Source organism: Corvus cornix, chromosome 1 (assembly GCF_000738735.6).
Source record: "Corvus cornix cornix isolate S_Up_H32 chromosome 1, ASM73873v5, whole genome shotgun sequence".
Lineage (NCBI taxonomy): Eukaryota > Metazoa > Chordata > Aves > Passeriformes > Corvidae > Corvus > Corvus cornix.
Genome location: NC_046332.1, coordinates 52,921,683 through 52,940,919, shown reverse-complemented (window position 1 = coordinate 52,940,919; position 19,237 = coordinate 52,921,683). Strand labels below are relative to the sequence as shown.

The 19,237-nt window shown below is 41.3% G+C and overlaps 1 protein-coding gene across 1 annotated transcript in view; it reads left to right on the top strand.

Annotated features, from left to right (window-relative positions):
* The window catches only part of FOXO1 (forkhead box O1), a 64,921-nt gene extending 52,863 nt beyond the window's left edge, over window positions 1-12,058 (top strand). The window contains 2 exon segments of the mRNA XM_039566961.1: window positions 6,014-7,370; window positions 7,762-12,058. Of these exon segments, the coding sequence (XP_039422895.1) occupies window positions 6,014-7,357 (1,344 nt within the window). The 3' untranslated portion in view covers window positions 7,358-7,370; window positions 7,762-12,058.
* The last annotated feature ends 7,179 nt before the right edge of the window (window positions 12,059-19,237 follow it).

Sequence of the window (19,237 nt, the reverse complement as noted above, 5' to 3'; positions counted from 1 at the left end):
GTCCCTCTAGGAAGAGAGAAGTATTTCTTCACTTTTTCCAGCTGATACTTCTTAACTGTTTAACAGTAAAGGAGAAAAAATGAAGTAAAAAAAAAGCACCTCCCCAGGAACAAAGGACCCAAAAAAGCATGACCTGTTTGGGAGGAAATCCTGCCCTTCCACCTTCATGCAGCTGCAGGTGGCAAATTTCCAGCATCTTCTAAATATGACTCTGACGTGAGGCTAAGTGACATGATTTTTGTCCATACTCTTATTGGACAACAGAGAAGGTTTCTGAGCTGTAATAAATACCACAACTGGGTGGCGAAATTAGCTGTTTCATTAGTGTTTGAGGCCTCTGACACTGCAGCCTGATGTGTGGTTGTGTTGGTGAATATCGTAGTGTCAGGAACCTTTTTGAGAGAGAAATGTGTGCTGTCTGTAGACCAAATGCTTATGACTGTCCAGCACTAGCTCTGAGGCAAATCCAAGCTCCAGGTGCACCATTCGCATCTGAATTTTTTGTATTTCATATTTATTAGGTAAGGCAAACAGGATTGCCTTACACGAGACTGTTGTACCAAAGGAAATTCTGGTAGGTCTGGAGTTAACAATGTTTTCTTTCCTCCTCGGCCTCTTGATCTAGCCCATGCAAACTTGGCAGCATGGTTGGAAACCACAGCAAAACGGGTGCAGGCGGTGTAGCTGTTGCAGGCAAACCTGCCTGTTTTGCCAGGCATGATCTAACTTAGCCTTGGATAGATGCCAGATGGTGCCACTTGCCCTGGATAGCCCCTGCTGCTGCTGTCCGGCTGTTAATGCTGAACGACCTGTGAGCAAATGTGCTGGAGAACGTCCTGGCCTCTGCACACTTCCCTAGGAGTGTTAATGACTTCTTTTTAGAGTGGTGCTTGCCACTGAGGCTCCAAGAGGAGGATGATATGAACATCTGGACCTGCTGTAGAGTCCCTATACAAAGACCTGGAGAGACAGGTCGAATGTCTTCTCTAAGAGCATATGGAAATCCTGGGGTCTTCACTTCTCTGCTGCAAAACTTTTGCTTTGGTGTTGTTGCCACAAGGAGATTGTGCTGGTTCAGAATGCTGCTGTTAGCTGTCAGTAACAGGACATGCTACCACAGCTGGCTCATGTGCCAGCCACCACTGATCACAGCAGACATCTCCCAACAGCAGTGATGTTAGCTGTATGATCTTTTCTCCTACCAGTCCTCAACCCTGACTTTCTTTTCCTGAGCATGTTCCTGTTGCAGTGTCCTCCCAACTATCAGATAAAATTAATAAATAAGAAGCTTCCCCTCTTCTGCAAAAGCAATCTTGAGTATTGTATTCCCTCAAAGTTTCTTTCCAACTTCCAAATCTGTTTCAGATACTGTTTGAAGAGATCTGAGAACTTCAGTCAATGTATTGTGCCTCAATCTGTATTTGCAGTCATTTCAGCTGATGGTAGAACAAGCCGGCAACTTGCGTAGAGCATCCCCTTGGATGAGGTGTAGAAAGCAGTGGACTCCTGGGATGTCTGAATGGAAACTTAGTGGGCAGTCATTAGACTGTAAATTTTAATGGCAGTCCTTGACCTGTGTGTTACGGCAGCATTGTTGCTCCTACCAGTTTGTTACAACTGTATCTGCTTCCAGAGGCCAACTCCTTCCTGCCTTTGTTACTAGTTAGTTGTGAATCTCCCTGAGATGCCGTGGCATGCTTTATTGCAATCCTGTCAGCATATGCACCTTGATAGCAAATACACGTGTTTTTGTAAAGTGCATTGACTGTCACATCCATTCCTCACTCTCCCTTTTGGTGGCTGTCATGGCACTGTGGCTGCATAAATGCTGCCTGTGCCCATGGATGTATTAAGGCAGGAGAGACCATGAGTACTTCTAGGTGCTTTTACAAATTTGGGGTCTTGCAGCTCCCCAGACAATCACAGATCCACAGTTAGGTCCTTCTTGGAGAGGTTTGCAGTTGGATTAAAGAGCTCTGCTTCTCTCTGCTTTTGGTGCTCCAAGGGCTGGGGTAGAAGAAAGACAGCCAGTGTCCCTGGTCTCACTTCAGTAAGTACAATTTTGTCAAGTTGAACAGAGCAACTGTGTCTTCAGTTGTTCAGTAAAACACCATTTTACTAAAAAAATAATTAAATACCTCAACTTCAATTGGGATAGGGATATAATTTTTTTCAGCAATTAGTCAAGTTGAACTTAAGTTGTGTGTTTTGCTATTTATATCTTGGGTTTAAATGCAGTATTGGGTATCAGTGGAGCTGTTGGAGATCTTAGAAATACAGCTGAATGATATAAATATGTAGATTCAAAGGAATAATTTTCTTGGCTTCATGAATTTTATTAGCCGGGATGTGCTCTTCACATTGCACGTAGCTGATACTGGTTTTGCATATTTTGAGTCTTAAATCAGAAAGTAGCAACTAGCATATCCACAGTTCATGGTCTGAATGCCGAAGTAAGTTTACTTATCTCAGAGGCAAAAACTCAATCCCAGGAAGCACTCCACAGGTGGCAGCAGCCCTGCTGCCATCCTGACCCAGATTTTGATAAAATTCCAGTGCAGTTACGCACAGTGCGATCTGTCATGAACTGCCACTGCATGAAGACCTGCCTCAAAATGCAGATGCTTGCTTTTGGAGTCATTCAGGCCAGGTTTTGGGAGGCTTTGCTTCGAAGTCCAGGTGAAACCTGTGGCTGAAGGCATCTCTGCAGCGTGCTGGGGCTGGTGGTGCCGCTGCGTGCCCCAGCCACGGACAGCTGCGCCATTCCTCTGGCTGCCAAGATCCACTGCTGAAACTATACTTTTTTATCAGGTCATGTTTGCATCTGGCAAGGATTTGTAGACACAACATCATTAACAGCAGTGCATATTTTCACAAGATTTACCTCTTCAACACTTTTTCCAAGTTAGTAAATCATAGCTTCTTTAATGTCCTGCTGGCTGCGTGAAAAACAGGAATTTATGTAACAAGCTCTGGGCCGCAAACCTTTTCCTGTTAGGAAAATTTTTTTTCATTGCTGGCAGAGTTAGGAGACAGCTCTGTTACTCAAAGAGCGACCTCAAATGTCCTCGGTACAATAATACCAGATTATAACATTTTTGATGACTAAGGAATAGCAGTGATTCTTAAATATTTAACGCTTGTGTAGCAGAGAAGAGGGAGCTGAGCCTCATCATGGTGTTTTCCCTGACCGATGTTTTGTATGTTTGATATGCCTATTTTGATAGTAAACAGTGATCCTGAGCCAACTGAGTATGTTTACAAAATACAGTAAAAAAACGAACTGGCGCAGGAGGTCTTTTAATCAACAGCCATGCAGAGCAACTTTCTTGCGACATTTCTAGAGCTGGACTTGTGTCAGCCACAGATTCGGCTGTGGCCCTTGAGTGAAAACAACAGGCTGCACCAGGCTGGCCTCACGAGGCTTCTCAGCCAGCCCCTGGGGCTGTGGGCAAGTCCAAAGATGGATTTCCAGGCTTACCCTCCCTATGTGTTAGCTGCACCTGGTGCAAATAAAATTCCAAGGCCTTCCTTAGCACCCTGTTGCTAGATCAAAGATGGTATTTTGATAGTAGGAAATCAAAAGTGAAGAGATACAGTCCTGCTTTACAGTTTCTAGGAGAATGGCTTCCTTTTGAAATTGAGTAAGGAAATACTCAAATCACAGAGTAAACACAGAATCATAGAATTCTTTGGGTTGAAAGACACCTTAAAGATCATCTAGTTCCAATCCTTCCTGCCGTGGGCAGGGACGCGTTCCACTAGACCAGGTGGCTCCAAGCCCCATCCAGCTTGGCCTTGAAAACTGCCAGGGATGAGGAATTGTTGATGGTGTTTGTTTAACTGGGATAACTTGTAAAGATGGTTCTTTGGAGGAGAGGTTGGAAAGGCTTCTGAGTTTAGGCTCATGGTTTGACTCATTGTTGTGCTGGTTGCACAGCCAGTGCCTTGAGGCCATGCTCTGCCATCTTCTGGTGTTAGGGAGTGTCTTGTGCCCCTGTTCGGGGTGCAGCTGCCGTTCTGGGGGCATAGTCTCAAGTCAGTAGCTCCTGTAAGGTGTTGCAGGACTGTAACACCTCTTGCTGCCCTCACCTTCTTTAAGGTCTCCTCTTATATCCCAGAGTAGCCATTTGTATTGAGCTCTGCAGGTGGCCAATGCTGCTTTGTCTTTTGGACTTTCCATGGTCCAAAACGTATCATGGCTCTTGCAGGGAATTTGAGCCCGTTGTCTCTGGTTTAAGCCATGAGATGACTGCTTGCGCCTGGCATGCCTACTTACGATCTTTGCTCCTTTTCTTCTGTCTGTCAGATGTATAGGGAATGGGGAAAGACGTGCGTTTTAGAAAGCAGATGTAGAGAAGTGAAGGTGGAGAAGGACATTTTTGAAGCTGCTGCTGTCACAGGCAGCACTCTGGGCTGGGAAATTCAGCAAGAGCAGCCAGAGACCAGAGCAGTGACTGTGTCCATCATCCTCTGTTTTACCTCACAAAGCATGCTCCATGAACTGTACCATCCTCATGGTTTGGTGCTGTAGTGGGTGTTGGGTGTCAGGTTAAAAACTTGAGAGAAGATAGATGGGAGTTAAAAGATAGGAAGACAGGAAATAAAGAACAATGCTTTTGTAGGTCAGGCTGCCATTTAGTGTTTTGAAATAACTGGTCTGCTGGCATTTGGGTGAAGATCAGCCTTACTCTAGTGCTTTCTAGGAACAATCTTTTAATTTTGGCTCCCCCAGAAGTTTCTTCAGACAAGTTGCTAAAAATTACTGTCAATGGAAGGCAGGTAGTGAATTACTGATTTCTCTGCCACCGAGGTTTAATTTCTGGTTTACACATTTATTTCATGTGTTGTTTTTGTGGTTCCCTCCTCCTTGTTCTGCATGAATTGGAATCCCAGCATAGACCGTGGTACTGTCTCACCCTTCTATTAACATCCATGGCTGCCTGTTGCAGCGCTGTTTGAACATGTGGCCTTTTGTTAGCAATTGTGTCAAGATACAGGAAAACTTTTCTGTTGATACAATGTTTTTTACATGTGCTCAGCAGAAAATTATATGAAGAAAAATAGGTTTATCTACAGCTTGGTAATGCAAAGATTAGTCTCTTATTAACAGGTCAGCCTGTGGTCTTCCATTTTAAATTTTTTTTTATTCTTTGTCTGTATTTAAGAACAAAACATGAAACATTACTCATGGCTGAGGAATTAAAAAAAAAAGCTCCAGTACCTCTGATCAGTCTTGGCACAAGGAATCTGGTGCCCTCAGGTACCTGAAGAGTCAATTTTGCATATTAAAATGTTGATTTTGAAAGAGAAAGAAAGATGATTTTAAGACCGAGGGTTTCATTACAATTTTGTCTATGCTGTTTACATTCCTTTGTCTTCCATGATTTCTTAGGCAATTTTTGTGTTTATTTATAAAAATTAGAACTTAATCCTCAACTGGTTTTCTGTATGTATTTTCTCTTATAACACAAGTGATATAAACCTCACTAATGCTCAGTGGCAATAGTGACAGTTTGTGTGTCGCATGTCTGTAGGGTTTTGGGATGTGCAGGATGAGAATCCTTTGAAGACCATAGAACAGCATCTACCATTCCTGAACTTTGCATAAAATAATAATAAAAAAAATCCATAAATACAGTCAGGTTCACTCATTAGAGTGAAACTGATAATGAGGTCTTCAGGCATCTTCTTGATCTTCTGACTTATTTTGTCTCCTTTATGTGGAATTTTTATTTCAGAACAGTCTGCAGTTTTATTTAACTTTTTATAATGTCAGATGTGATCGAGGCAGGTGACAGACAAATTGGCCTGGCGACTCTTTTCAAGCTTGTTTTAGCCAGTTCAGGGCAGCGAGCTGATAAAAGATGTTTCCAGGCTGGCATGTTCTCTTATTTAATGATTACCTCTGTGTTTTCTAACAAAATGAGAGTATGCTTACAGAAACAGGTATTAGGTATGCCATAAAAGATGCATGTCTTCTCCATTTCTTACATGCTATTCTGTTTTTCAGAACTCAATCCGTCACAACCTGTCTCTGCACAGCAAGTTCATCAGAGTGCAGAATGAGGGAACGGGGAAGAGTTCCTGGTGGATGCTCAATCCTGAAGGGGGGAAGAGTGGCAAATCTCCTAGGAGGCGAGCAGCATCCATGGATAACAATAGCAAGTTTGCCAAAAGCAGAGGCAGAGCTGCCAAGAAAAAAGCAGCCCTTCAGTCTGGTCAAGAGGGAAGTGGTGACAGCCCAGGATCACAGTTCTCAAAGTGGCCTGCAAGTCCCAGCTCTCACAGTAATGATGACTTTGATAACTGGAGTACATTTCGACCTAGAACGAGCTCTAATGCTAGCACAATTAGTGGAAGACTTTCTCCTATTTTGCCAGAGCAAGATGATCTTGGAGATGGGGATGTGCACTCCATGGTATACCCATCATCAGCCACCAAAATGACTTCTACTCTACCCAGCCTTTCAGAGATGAGTAATTCTGAGAACATGGAAAATCTTTTGGATAATCTCAATCTCTTGTCACCTAATACATCAATGACTGTGTCAACCCAGTCTTCATCTGCCACCCTGATGCAGCAAACACCAGGTTACTCATTTGCATCCTCGACCACAAGTATAGGTTCACCAAATCCTGACTACAGGAAATTCACTTACGCTCAAGCTAGCATGAACTCTTTGTCCCAGATTCCTATGCAGACTCTCCAAGACAGTAAATCAAGCTATGGATCGATGAGCCAATATAACTGTCCTGCGGGACTTCTGAAGGAGTTACTGACTTCTGATTCTCCGCCACACAACGATATCTTGGCATCAGTGGACACTGGTGTTTCCCAGGCTGGCGGCAGGGCGCTGGGCCAAAGCGTGCTGATGGTCGCCAACTCGGTGATGCCGAATTACGGCAGCCAGCCACCCCACAACAAAATGATGAACCCTAATGCCCGCCCTCACCAGGGACATAACCAGCCAGCACCTGCAGTCAATGGCCGTGCCTTGTCACACACAGTGAACACCATGTCACACACATCAGGGCTAAATCGCCTGTCAACAGTGAAGACTTCGCTACAAGTGCCTATGAGTCACCCAATGCAGATGAATGCCATGAATCCGTACGCCCCTGTTAACAGTTGCAATGGCTACGGGAGGGTGGGCATTGTTTCCCTCCACCAGGAGAAGCTTCCCAGTGACTTAGATGACATGTTAATTGAACGGTTGGACTGTGACATGGAGTCGATTATCCGTAATGACCTTATGGATGGAGAAACGTTAGATTTTAACTTTGACAGTGTATTGCCTAACCAAAGTTTTCAGCACAGCGTAAAGACAACCACACACAGTTGGGTGTCAGGCTAGGATGTAGTAGGAGGTAAGCTGTGCTTTTTATAATAAATCTGCAAAACAACTAAAGGGAAAAGAAAGAAATGTCAAGATGCTTAAAATCTGGGAGTTATTCTGTGTTGGCATGTGAACTCCCTCAGTAACAGTCAGTCACTTTCCAGTCCTTTGTTAGTTTGAGAATCAGGTTTGCACTGGTGCATTAGGACTGTCAAGTATCGGCTTCTCTTACTTCATGTGGAGCACTAATGTTTTGTCATTGATGTTTTAAACAAAAAACTTGCTGGTTACTAGCCAGTAATGAGTACATTTTTTTTCCCCATTTAAGGTATCTTAAAGCTAGCTTGAGCATATTTTAATAGATTTATTCATCTGTTGTGAATGTTAATGTGTTCTTTTTGTTGTTTTTTCTTTCTTCCTAGGCTATGGTTAAATTCTCCAGACTTGTCTGACAGCAGGAGCTGAGAAAAGCAGTACAAAGATGTCCTTCACCTTTCTTTTTCATTTTCTTGACAAAGCTGTGCACATGCACTAACTTTTTTTGGGGTCTTTTTTTTTTTTTTTTTTTTTTTTTCCTTTCTTTTTTCTTCCTTTTGTCAGAGTTGGCAGCAGAGAGTATTTTCCTGTACAGGATGTTTGCCCAAGGTTTGCAGGTTATGTGCTGCTGTAGATAAGAACTGTGCCATTGGAAATTTCATTACTCTGAAGTGCCAAATTCACTACACCATATAATCAGAGCAAAGACTCTTACTTACATCATGTTGTGCTTTCAGTTTTGTACAGTATGATCTCTAGAAGAAGAATTGTTTTTTAAGACTATCTGTTTTGGTCCAAGAAAAGTTTATAAACTTTTGTAAGAATACTGTGATGATCTCATGCCCTAAGTAAGTTTAACCTTTGTTGATGTTACCTGTGTTTTGATGAATTGAGATAACTGTGGACTTGCCTTGCAGCAGTATGAACTGCATTATTTTACTCAAAATTGCCACACATTTCATATGAGAATAGAATAGCCTGTTAAATATGATCCTACGAAACTCACTGACTATTCAAAGCAAACAGTAGGTTAAATGCCATTTGATAAGTTACCTGTATTCGTGTAAATTTATGCAAGAATATATCTGGATTTCATTGTCAAATTAATCACTTTGTTGTTGGGCTTAAGATAATTTTTGGAATACTTTCCAAGCTATTTTTCTTATAATTAAAATCTACTTTTGTTACATAGGCAACTTTAAAAAAGAATAAATCTGAGATCTGGCAGCATTCATAACCTCCTCATTTTGTACAGTATTTTAACTGGATTAAGTACATGTTTTTATAAATTTCCCTAGCACTTGGAAGTGCTAATAAAGGAAAAGCTTAATAAGGATCTTGAATACAAAACATTTCTGTCCCTTTTTTTGTTGTGTGATGTATAAATATAGACAACTTTATGTTTAGAAATATTTAATCAATTTTATATATGCATTTTTAGAAATGTCATCTGCTTCTATTATCATTTTAACTTTGACTACCACGAAGTGTTAAGTATTCATTGTTAAGATGCTTGTACAATGCTTCACATTTATATTTATTTCATGGAGGTCTCATAATGTTTGTGCACTCAGGAGCAGGACCTTTTGCGGAAAATTTGTAATTGTAGTAAAATTAATGATAAAATTGTCATTTGTCTTAATTAGCACTAGTTTTAGGGTTCATCAGTGTTTCTGTTGTAAAGCAGTAGATTCGAAGAGGCAAAAATGCTACTTTTGAGTGGGAGACTAAAACTTTGACCTTATTGCAGGACAAAATATTACTTTTTTTTTCCAAAAGAAAGATAAAGTAAGTGGTGAAGTTATACAAATGCATGAGGTTTAGGGTAGGGGAGAGCATTAATAACAGAGATCTTGTTTCTGTGGAAAAACCTGCTCTTTTTGGAGTAGGCATACTGACAGCGACCTGAGCATTTTCAGGAGTGGCTCTTGGAATAAATGATTTCTGATTTTTTTGTAATTGCATGATGCAGTTTTCATGGATGTGTGAATAACAGGCCTCACCTGTCTTTTCACTGGTTGCTACACAACATTTGTGTTACAGAAATTCTTGGAGCTTTTTTATGCACTGACAGAATTAACAGCTTTTTTGCTAGAGCTGGCTGTTGTGAGGAAGGGGGGAAACAAATATTTTTACACTGATTTTTCTTTTGTCTAAACAGCTCACAACTGCAAAATGTCTTAATTGAAACTCATCTTCCCTGTAGTGATGGCGTGTGGTGGAGAAGGAAACGGGATTTGCCAAGTAAATGAAGTTTAGTAACAAGCCATATATTTAATGATCCTGTTATGACTTTCCTAAAGCTCTGCAATGTATTTATTGATGTGCTAGCATTTAGCTCCCTGTTGGGCTTAAATCACTACTAATTACTGCTGGTCCTACTTTTTTAGATATGCTATTGTGGTTGTCAGGCAGTTCCAGAGGCGGATGTGATGCAGGATCTTCCCCAGCATGAAATTGGTCTTTGAACTTGTTCTGAGCAAAATCAAATGTTATTAAGTGCCAAAGCCTCAATGGAGCCACCTGCTTTTACAGGCAAATATATCTAGTAGCATCTTCACCATCAAATACATAGTCTCTGAAACGTGATAGTAAATCCTGGCAGTGGAGCAAGTGGAGGGCTCATATAGGGGTTTCTGAAGATCATTCTGTCTGCTGCATGTGCAAAAATGTTTGCTCCCAAGTAGGCACTGATACACATAGGCCAAAGTAGTCATAAAATCCACCTCTGCATGCAAAGAAAGCAGTAATCAATGTTACACTCGATGGGGATGCAGCTGAACATGCTATATTTAACAATATACCTCCTGTTTATTATTTACTGCTACTGTATAACTTCCTGTAAACAGATATTTTATTCATTTCCTTTTATAACTATGAATAACATAAATGTAGCCTTTCCTTAATTACTACAGTCTGTAAAAAGCCCTTTTAATTATTACGAGAAAACGGTTGTAAGTAATCAGAGATTTGGGCTGCATGGTCAATTTGGCATTTTTTGGGGTTTGGGGTTTTTTTTAGTTTTGAGGTTTTTTGGGGTTTTTTTCAGTTGTTTGGGTTTTTTTTTGTGTTCGGGGTTTTTTTGTGGTGCCATTCTAATGTTTTGCAATTTTAATTCTGGAATACTGTGAAATTGGTGAAGGAGCATGTTGTCTGCCTTGAAAACAAGCATTATGTGACCTCTAGTTATAAATCCTTTTTCAGTAAAAGTACCAAGTTTTTGGAGTAACTTAGTTTGTCAGAATTGTTGTAAATGATTGGTTTGTGAATTGTGCAGATGAACTTACCTATGCAGCCTTGTTTTTGACTTTTCTCTGGTTTGTACTGTTATTAAAAGTTTATTGTATTATAGAGCTGTTCAGATATTTTAAATATAAAGATGTATTGTTTCCATAATATAGCTATATGATATATGTTTAGGTAGTAGATGCATTAATTGGAAAGCTCTGCTTTGATAAACTGACAGTTTGCCTACACTTATAAGCAAAAATGATATTGCTTATTATTGGCTTAAGTCAACAGAGCATCCCTGAGAAGTTAAAATTGGACCAATTATAAAACAGTATAAAATTTGCACTTGTTAAACCACTGGATGTATGTTAGTATTTTTTTATTTTTTTACTGATTTGAAAATCCTATTTTCATTATGAAATTGCTAGGATTCTTAATTTATGACTGATTTTAAATAAGGTATTCTCATTATTATTATTATTATTGTTATTATTATTATTTTGGTAATCGTAATGTAAGATGCAGCATGGTTTATGCAAGCAAAAAAAGCAAATTATTCGACATGAAAACTGGCCTCTTTTTTGAAGGTGTTCCACAAACCAGCAATATCTGAGAGATTGGCATGTACATACTGCTAGTTCTATTTGCGAGTGGTGTGACAGCTCTTCAACGCTTCACTGCTCTGACTTAGTCACATTGCAAAATTAAAATTCATACGTGGATATTTTCAGAAAAAGTGCCTGATGTACTTCTACAGACACATGAGAACAATCCCTGACAGTTTGTTGTATAAAGCCATAAATGTATATAAATTATGTTAAAAAGGTTTTGTGTCCTTTCTTGTATACAGAGAATGAGATTTGTACCAGGATTCTACTTGTGATTAGTAGTCCTTCTACTGAGATGTTGTTGTAATCACTTTCCTCACCGTGTAACCTTTTTAATGGTGATGATCCCATTTGGACAATCCTGATGGCATTAGCAATTTTATACAGAAAAATACCTCATGGTACCAAGTCTTGCCTGGCGAGATGATAACATATTAATGAGCAAACACTAACTGCAGAATAGTTAACAAATTTTCGATTACTTGGTATAAAGGAATTTTTCTCTCTTGGCATTGCTTCTGGATTTGGAACTGTAGCAGGTACAGGAACCTAATAGGGCTGTGTTACCAGTGTTTAATCACAACCTAGTGTGCTAAAAGTAACTTGTTTACAAGTCTTTGAGACTAAACGCAAGAAGAATCCGTGCCTGACTCCCAGGGCTCACGAGACATCTTTGTGTAGAGATGTGTTGTTACTGGAAGCTGCACGAAGCAGCATCAGACCATGTTGCCAGTGCTTCAACAAGCGTAGTTCAGAGAAAATGACAAAAAGTCATGAAATCATTTCAGAATGGGTATTTGTAAGTATAAGCTCTTAATAAAATTGCTATGACATGAGATGGTAATTAGTGTATCAGAATGTTATGTAATACATTATTAAAGAATAATAAAAAAAAAGGGGGATGTTAACATCCATCAAACCGCAGGAAAGAATTAGACTTTTAGTCCAAATTACTTGTTAGAACCTAGTGCTATTAAATGTGGGAGAGAGTGGGTCCAAGCCCTCTTGGCCCTCTTTCCCCTGTTTTTTGCCTCTGCCCCTCCTGAAGTCTGTACCTTTTCTCAGAGTAAGTTTTTTCCTTGCTGAACATTTGCCAGCCTGCCTGGTACTGCTCCTTTTGCAGCCATGCTTTAGGCTGTGGCAATGGGAGCGCTGCTGATGTGAGCAGGGAGAGCAGGAATGTCTAATTTTTTTTTTTTTTAATTTTTTTTTAAATTTAGATTGTGTTTCAAAACAGAGCTGGAAGAAAGGATGGGAGGCTGCCAAAGCAGACAGCCAATAACACCCACGCCACAGTTGTCTTATGAGGCCCAGATCCCTGCTTGCCTGCAGGTGGGGAGGGAGAGGGGTGGCAGAGAGCAGGCTCTAAATGAATTGCTGGCAAAAAAAATCCAGTTTGATCTTAAAGTGAGCAGAGGTAGACGTAAAGAACATGAAAGAACTAATTGCATGTAAAAATAGAAATATTTAAAGATAGCTAAAATATAATTTCTGCTTGTACTTTGCAGTTCCATCTTTAGGTTTGCCCTTTTTTCTTCAGTGTACGTTTTGGAAGGGTTTTTTGCATGTCAGGGGAAGCTGAGGATATCTTTCCTGACATTTTCAAAAGCCTGACTTCTGGAATGAGAGGGTTGTAAGATCCAAAGATACTCTATTTGGGTGTTCATGATGCTGTTTTTTGGAAAGGATGCACATCTACTTGGTACATGACTAGTTACTGCTGTCAGGAGAGATAGTCAAAGCTTGTCTCTTGGGAAGGGACTGGCTAGCAATTTATGCCAATCTGGCAACAAGGGATTTGAATCTGCTGATCAAGAAGGAAAACCTCAAAGCATCTTGTGCTCTGAGTCAGTTGTACATCATTGTAATAAACATGTTTTTGTGCAGAAACATCAACTACTATGTCACCTCAGTTGATAATCCAGTTAAAACTACAAATGACATTAGGTCTTGCAGCCATTTACTGTGCAGCTGGTGTGCAAAGATGGGATCTGTGAAGATCCTTGGAAGGAATAACTTGCAGTGATCAGTGCCTGTGGTCATGCCCACTGCTGCAATTGCACGCAAATCCCTGTTCATTACCTGATTATGTTTTGCTTGGGGTAATGTTCTGGCACGTGCCAAAATGACAGCTAGAATGAGGAGGCAGGGACAGCACCCCATCTTATTTTATGTTCTTCGACTTGCTGTTGGACCCTGGGGCATGCAGAAATTTTGCATGTATTTTTTGCAAGTAAACTTCTTGTGGGGGTGTTTATTACTGAGATGATGGGAAAAGGGATGAGGGCTTCGTGCAGTACAACTGGAGGAGCATTGCAGGAAGCTACTGGTGGGTATAATAGGGCTGTGGAGGGAAGAATGAGACAATGAGCTCTTTCATAACTTGGAACATTTTGCATCCTTCCTGTCTGCTCATCTGCAGTTGCTCATACCATCCTTAAATGAAGAGGCTTTTCCAAGCAAGATGAGTTGAGTGTTGGTCTCTTCTCCTAAGTAACAAGAAAAAAAGAGGAAATGGCCTTATGTTGCCCCAGGAGAGATTTAGTTTGGATATTAGGAAAAATTTCTTCACCAAAAGGTTGTCAAGCATTGGAACAGGCTGTCCAGGGAAGTGGTTGAGTCACTATCCCTGGAGGTATGTAAAAGCCGTGTAGATGAGTTACTTAGGGACGTGGTTTAGTGGTCGACTTGGCAGTGCTGAGTTAATGGTTGGGCTTGATGATCTTAAAGCTCTCTTCCAACCTAAATGATTCTATGGTTGTGTTTCTTTCTCAGTACCCTAGAGTGACACAACCTGAGCAGGCAGCAGCCCAGACCTTGCACAAGAGCCTTGCTGGGTTTCCAGGGAACTGTGTTTGGCAGGAATGTCTAAATTGTTTCTGAAATATTCTGTCAACATCAGTCAAGTCAGCAGAGTTCATGGAAAAGCCCATTCTGAAAGTGTATATGCATTGGAAAGAGTGGGGAGAGATGAGAAATTCTGGGATGGTGAAGCATGTTAAGTGGTTGCTTTAAAGGACGAAGAAGAGTGGATTTCTCTGGGGAAAGGGCTAATGTTGCAAATAAAAGAGGATTTCTTTTTGTTGAATTTTGAAGTTGTGTCCAGTAGCAACCACAGACAGGACAAAATCCTGGCCTGAGTTGTTGCTTCAGTTTTTTTGACCAGGTGAAAACAAGTGGTGAGCTGTGAAACCCTGTGAGTACTGGAGTTTCATTTCAGGAGTCCAAATAAGTTACCACTTCCTGCTCCTCCCTTTTGTCCTCCTTCCCCCCACCAACTTACAGCAGTTGAGTGTTCCTGTTTGGTTGGGGTTTTTTTATTCACCCTGCTCAGAGAAGTTGGACTAGGCAAGACTCTGTGTCCTTCTTTCATTCCCCACAGTGATGGCTGAGCTGTGCTAAGGAAGTTCTTTTCCTCCTCCTTTCTCAGCCCATTAAACAGATCTCTCAATTTAACACCCAAATGACCCCCAAAGCCAAAGTTCATTCCCAGGAGCCATCATCCATTCCTGGATGACTCCAGGAGCCCTTTGAGGTGGCAAGTTTTGTCTGCTTGTGGCTCTCCTACTGGGGGGCTTCTGAATTGAAAATAGCCTGGAGATGACAGGGGAGTCCCTAGGAAGGTGGCTTGTCTTGGAACCATTCACTGTTTCACTGCTGGCCCTGTCTCACCCAGCCTCAGCATCCTGTAACCCTGTCACTGACCCTTGTTGGTCTGCAAGGTAAGGCTTTCCCAAGAGGGCTTTCTGAGTAGGGTTTCCACGTCTTGTTCTGCTATGGCCAAATCCTTCTGGTATAAGCACATCTGTCTGGAATTTTATTTTCAGTATAGAATAAGAAATAGAGCACTCTTTCCTACAGACTCCTTGAGCAGCTGTCTCCATCTCCATGGTCCTGGTGTGGTAGGTAGAGAAGGGCAAGAGCCTGCTGGTGACTGAGAAGAATGCCAGGCAGATGGGGCTAGTAGTGACTAATTATATTGAATATGCTGGACTCTAGCTGCTGGGGTCCTGCTGCTCAAATAGGTCCAGACATATTAAGTTAAAAAAATGATGATGCTGGTCTTTGCAAGAGGTTTTCAGCATATTTTGTGACTAGCTGACAAGCCAGCAGATATGATTAAGTGTTGATAAATGTGGAATAGTGCACTGGGAGAAGGGGAAAGTGAGTCTAGCACATATGGATTCATAGTGAACTGTGGATGAGGCGTGAGAAGGATCTTAGAGTCATTGAAAGGATTTCTTGCAAGTGTCAGCTCACAATTAGCTATGGACAAAAAAACCTGCAGGAGAAATAATAGTAGGACTTGCACAGTCCATAGCAGAGATTAAATAGCAGAAAGGATGAGTGAGGGTGGGTATAGATGAGGTGATAGGGGTTTGTAAAACTGAGTGCTGTGGAGAAGGTGAACGGGAAGTGATTAATCAGTATTTCTTGTGACACAGTTGGAGACACCCAATGAAATGATCAGGCAGCAGGTTCAAAACAAACAAGAGGAAGTACTTCTTCACACAGTACATTATTAAAATTTGGAACTCATTGCCATGGGATGTGGTGGAGGCCAAAAGTATAAATGGATTCAAAAAAAGATTATACAGATTAATAGAAGATATGTCCATGCGTGGCTACTAAAACACAATGGTCCGGATGCGGCCTCTAGCTCAGGAAGTCTCTAAATGGCCAGTTGCTGGAAGCTTGGAGCATGTACCAGGGAAGGGACTACTCAGTCTGTGGCCCATCCATTATGCTGTTTTCTCCTCTGCATCTGCTGCTGGCCACTATTAGTGACTGGATATTGTTGTAAGGTCAGATTTGATCTGATCTTACAAGGATCGTCTTCAGAGTCTTAATTGTGCTGGGAATAAGTACAGCCAGAAACAGATGCCTGACACCCTTCTGTGAAGAGGTTTCAAACATCCGCGAGTCCCTTTCCAATTCTCTGTCAGTGGTCATGGACATTGTGTTGGGTGTCTTGCTCGATACCTCTCACCGGGAGGCATCAACTGAGATTATGTTCTCAACATAATAATCTGTGATGTAATAAATGCAAAATATCTAGTTAGATTTTTAAACTTTTAGGGCAGAAAAAATTGCACAGATATTTTTCAGAGGAAGACATAGCAGGGGGAAACAAAATCTCTGTTCATCCCAAGCAGCTCTTCCCTAGCAACTCTATGGAGGCTGTTCTAAGGGCAGGGATAAGACTGTGTGTTTCAAATCCATCCTCTCTCCCACACCCATGACTAGAGCACTACTTTTTTTACTTTGTTGGCCAGTAAGGGGTTAAGTCATCCATGTGGGCATTTGAAAGCCTTTCAAATGTACTCAACAGTGATGCTGGACAGTGAGCCAAGCAGCACTGGTCTAGAAGTAGTCATGTGGCAGTGGCAGGAGGTTCTCCAGTGCTGATAGCCCCAGTCAGCCAGAAGAGAAATGTGTGTGAAATGTGCAGTTTTGCTGCTGTTTAAAGATCTAAATGATGTAGAATGGAATTCCAGTGGAGGACAGAACAGCATTTTCTTGCCAGATCCATAGTTTGAGCTCTTTCTTTTGGATGTTAAGAGAATGACACCAGACTTGTTAACTGACAGTGAGTGATTAAGAAATGCTGAACTAAAGATGAAGGGAAGGTAAGTCTTACCCTGCCCGGAGCCAAACCAGCCCATTATATGACTTCATGTGAAGAGACACTGAGTAGACATTGCAACTGAGTCTTGAATGCCAGCAGCTATAAATACTGTGTGAGGGTGAATTTATGCTGTAGCTCACCAGTCAACATGCAGGAAATCACAGACTTCACTCAAGTGTTGAAAATATAATGCTAATGGACTACCATATGCATTGCAAACGTAGCTTTCTTTCCTTAGATCTGTGTCCAAAGCTGCTTCCTCTGTGAAGCTTTGAAATGTGAAGTCTGATCAATGCTGACTGTTCTCAAAACATTCAAAAAGAATTTTTAAGAAAGCTGTCACCTCTGTATGTTCCTCTTCAAGACTGAGTGTTTATTTTCTCTAAATTTCCACTTTTAAAAGAAAAGGGAGATACCTAAACCTCCATTAAGGCAAACTGTAAGGTGTTTAAATTAACTTAATGTTTGGTACCTCAACCGACTGAAATCTGGACTTTTTAATGTATTTCAAATTGAATAATACAGAACCATGCATTTTATAAAGCACTGTTAGGCTTTATTATCAAGCAGATCCATTCCCTCTTCCCTGTCTTTTCTCCCTCTTCCCTGTCTTTTCTCCCTCTTCCCTGTCTTTTCTCCCTCTTCCCTGTCTTTTCTCCCTCACCTTCTCCTTGGTGATAGGTTTGGCAATGGTTTAGGGACACGCAAATCATGGGTGCAATGTCAGCATCTGGGCATCCAGAGTTCCTTCCTGTTTGTATTGGCATCGGCTCTTATTTAGCAGCTCTTCTTTTGTGTGCTTTGATTAGCAGTGTTTGCAAGGTGTGGAGCACTTTCCAAACAGGATGAAAACAATCCTGTTTCTGAAGAAGCTTGTAACTGACAATTTGTAGTAAGCAAGAGTTTTGTATGACTGGTTCTGAAGGCTTCTATGTCTCTCCTAAAATATTCCTAGTTTGTCCTGAGCCCTGTTTTGACTGAATTAGCCACTGGCAACGTTAAGATGTGTTGAGGTCATTATGAGAACTTCAGGAAGTTCTCTGCCGCCCACTCCAGAAGCTGCGCAGATACTCTGTGGCTGCAAATGCAAAGTGAAACATGTGAGCCTACTACCTCAGAATAAAGTTAATTAGGAGGTGATGTGTGTCAACTACATTTTTTTAAATTTATTCTTTTTTTTTTTTCCCCCTCATATGCAATGATCTGCTGGTATTTACTCAGTCACTTACTGCAGCTTTGTGGAGGAGTTATGACTTCTTGCACCTTTGGTGGGGGGGTAAAGGGAACCCAGAACATAGCTGACCATGACAGCTCCCGTATTCACTGTTACTGTGCATCCTCATAATTTGAGGAAGGCCTCGTAATTCCATAATTTAAGAGGTAATTGCATACCAACAACACAGTTGCCTTTTGCGCATTAGTTAACTGAGTGATGATACAAAGCTGTTTCTGGCAGCCAAGGGATAAAATCCAGCTGGCAGATCTGCTGGCGCAGGGTCTCAGTCAGCCCTGCACGCTCTGCGTTCCTGGGGCTGCTGTGCTAATTGCTGGAATGTGACTCCTACCCACTGCGCAAGGGGAGAGCACGAACCCTGGCCAGCCAAGGCTTGCCTATCCCATTGCCAAACCCATGGCTGCCCCCAGCTCCGAAGGCTGCTGTGCTTTAGGTAAGTTGCTGCTGCTTCAGAAGCACCCGTGAGCTGCCCATGGAGAGCCCTGAGCCCTCCCTGCTGATAGCTGCCTGTGGGGCTCACAGTGGCACTGGTTTTATGGGGGTTTTTTAAGGGTTTGGTTTACCCACTTGGAAAATACTCATAAAAGGGAGGATGTAGGGAGGATGATCTCTGATTCTGTGTGTTCAGGTTCTTAGAGGCTTTAGTGGTGCAGACATAATAAATTGTGCTCAGCAGCTGCAAGAGCAACCTCTAACTCCAGTGGTACTGGAAACCATAGGAAGACAGCATCTGTGTTTACTAGGGGTGTTCTCTATCTGTTGAAAAGATGATCCAGTTCTCTAGGGGACTGTCATGTTTTTTACAGCAGTAGTGTTTTAAAAATTCCTAAGTGTGGTTTCTTTTAAGGTCAAGATACATTAACCATATTTGAAAATTATTTGCTAATTTCTCACTTGAGAAGGGATTCTGATATACCAATAGGAACACACATAATGACATATTTTGACCTTTTTTTCAAGGCAAGAGAAAAATATTGCTCTGATCAGTGAATTTAAATTTAAAAAATATAATCTCTATTCCTTCATGCTCTTTTAGCTTATTGAAAACTCTGAAACACATTTTATCTATACATTTGAACAAGGCACATCTTAGTCCCTAGGTTTGTGTGGAGAAATACTCGACTTGCTTTTAGTACGACACAATCCTAAAGAAATCAAAT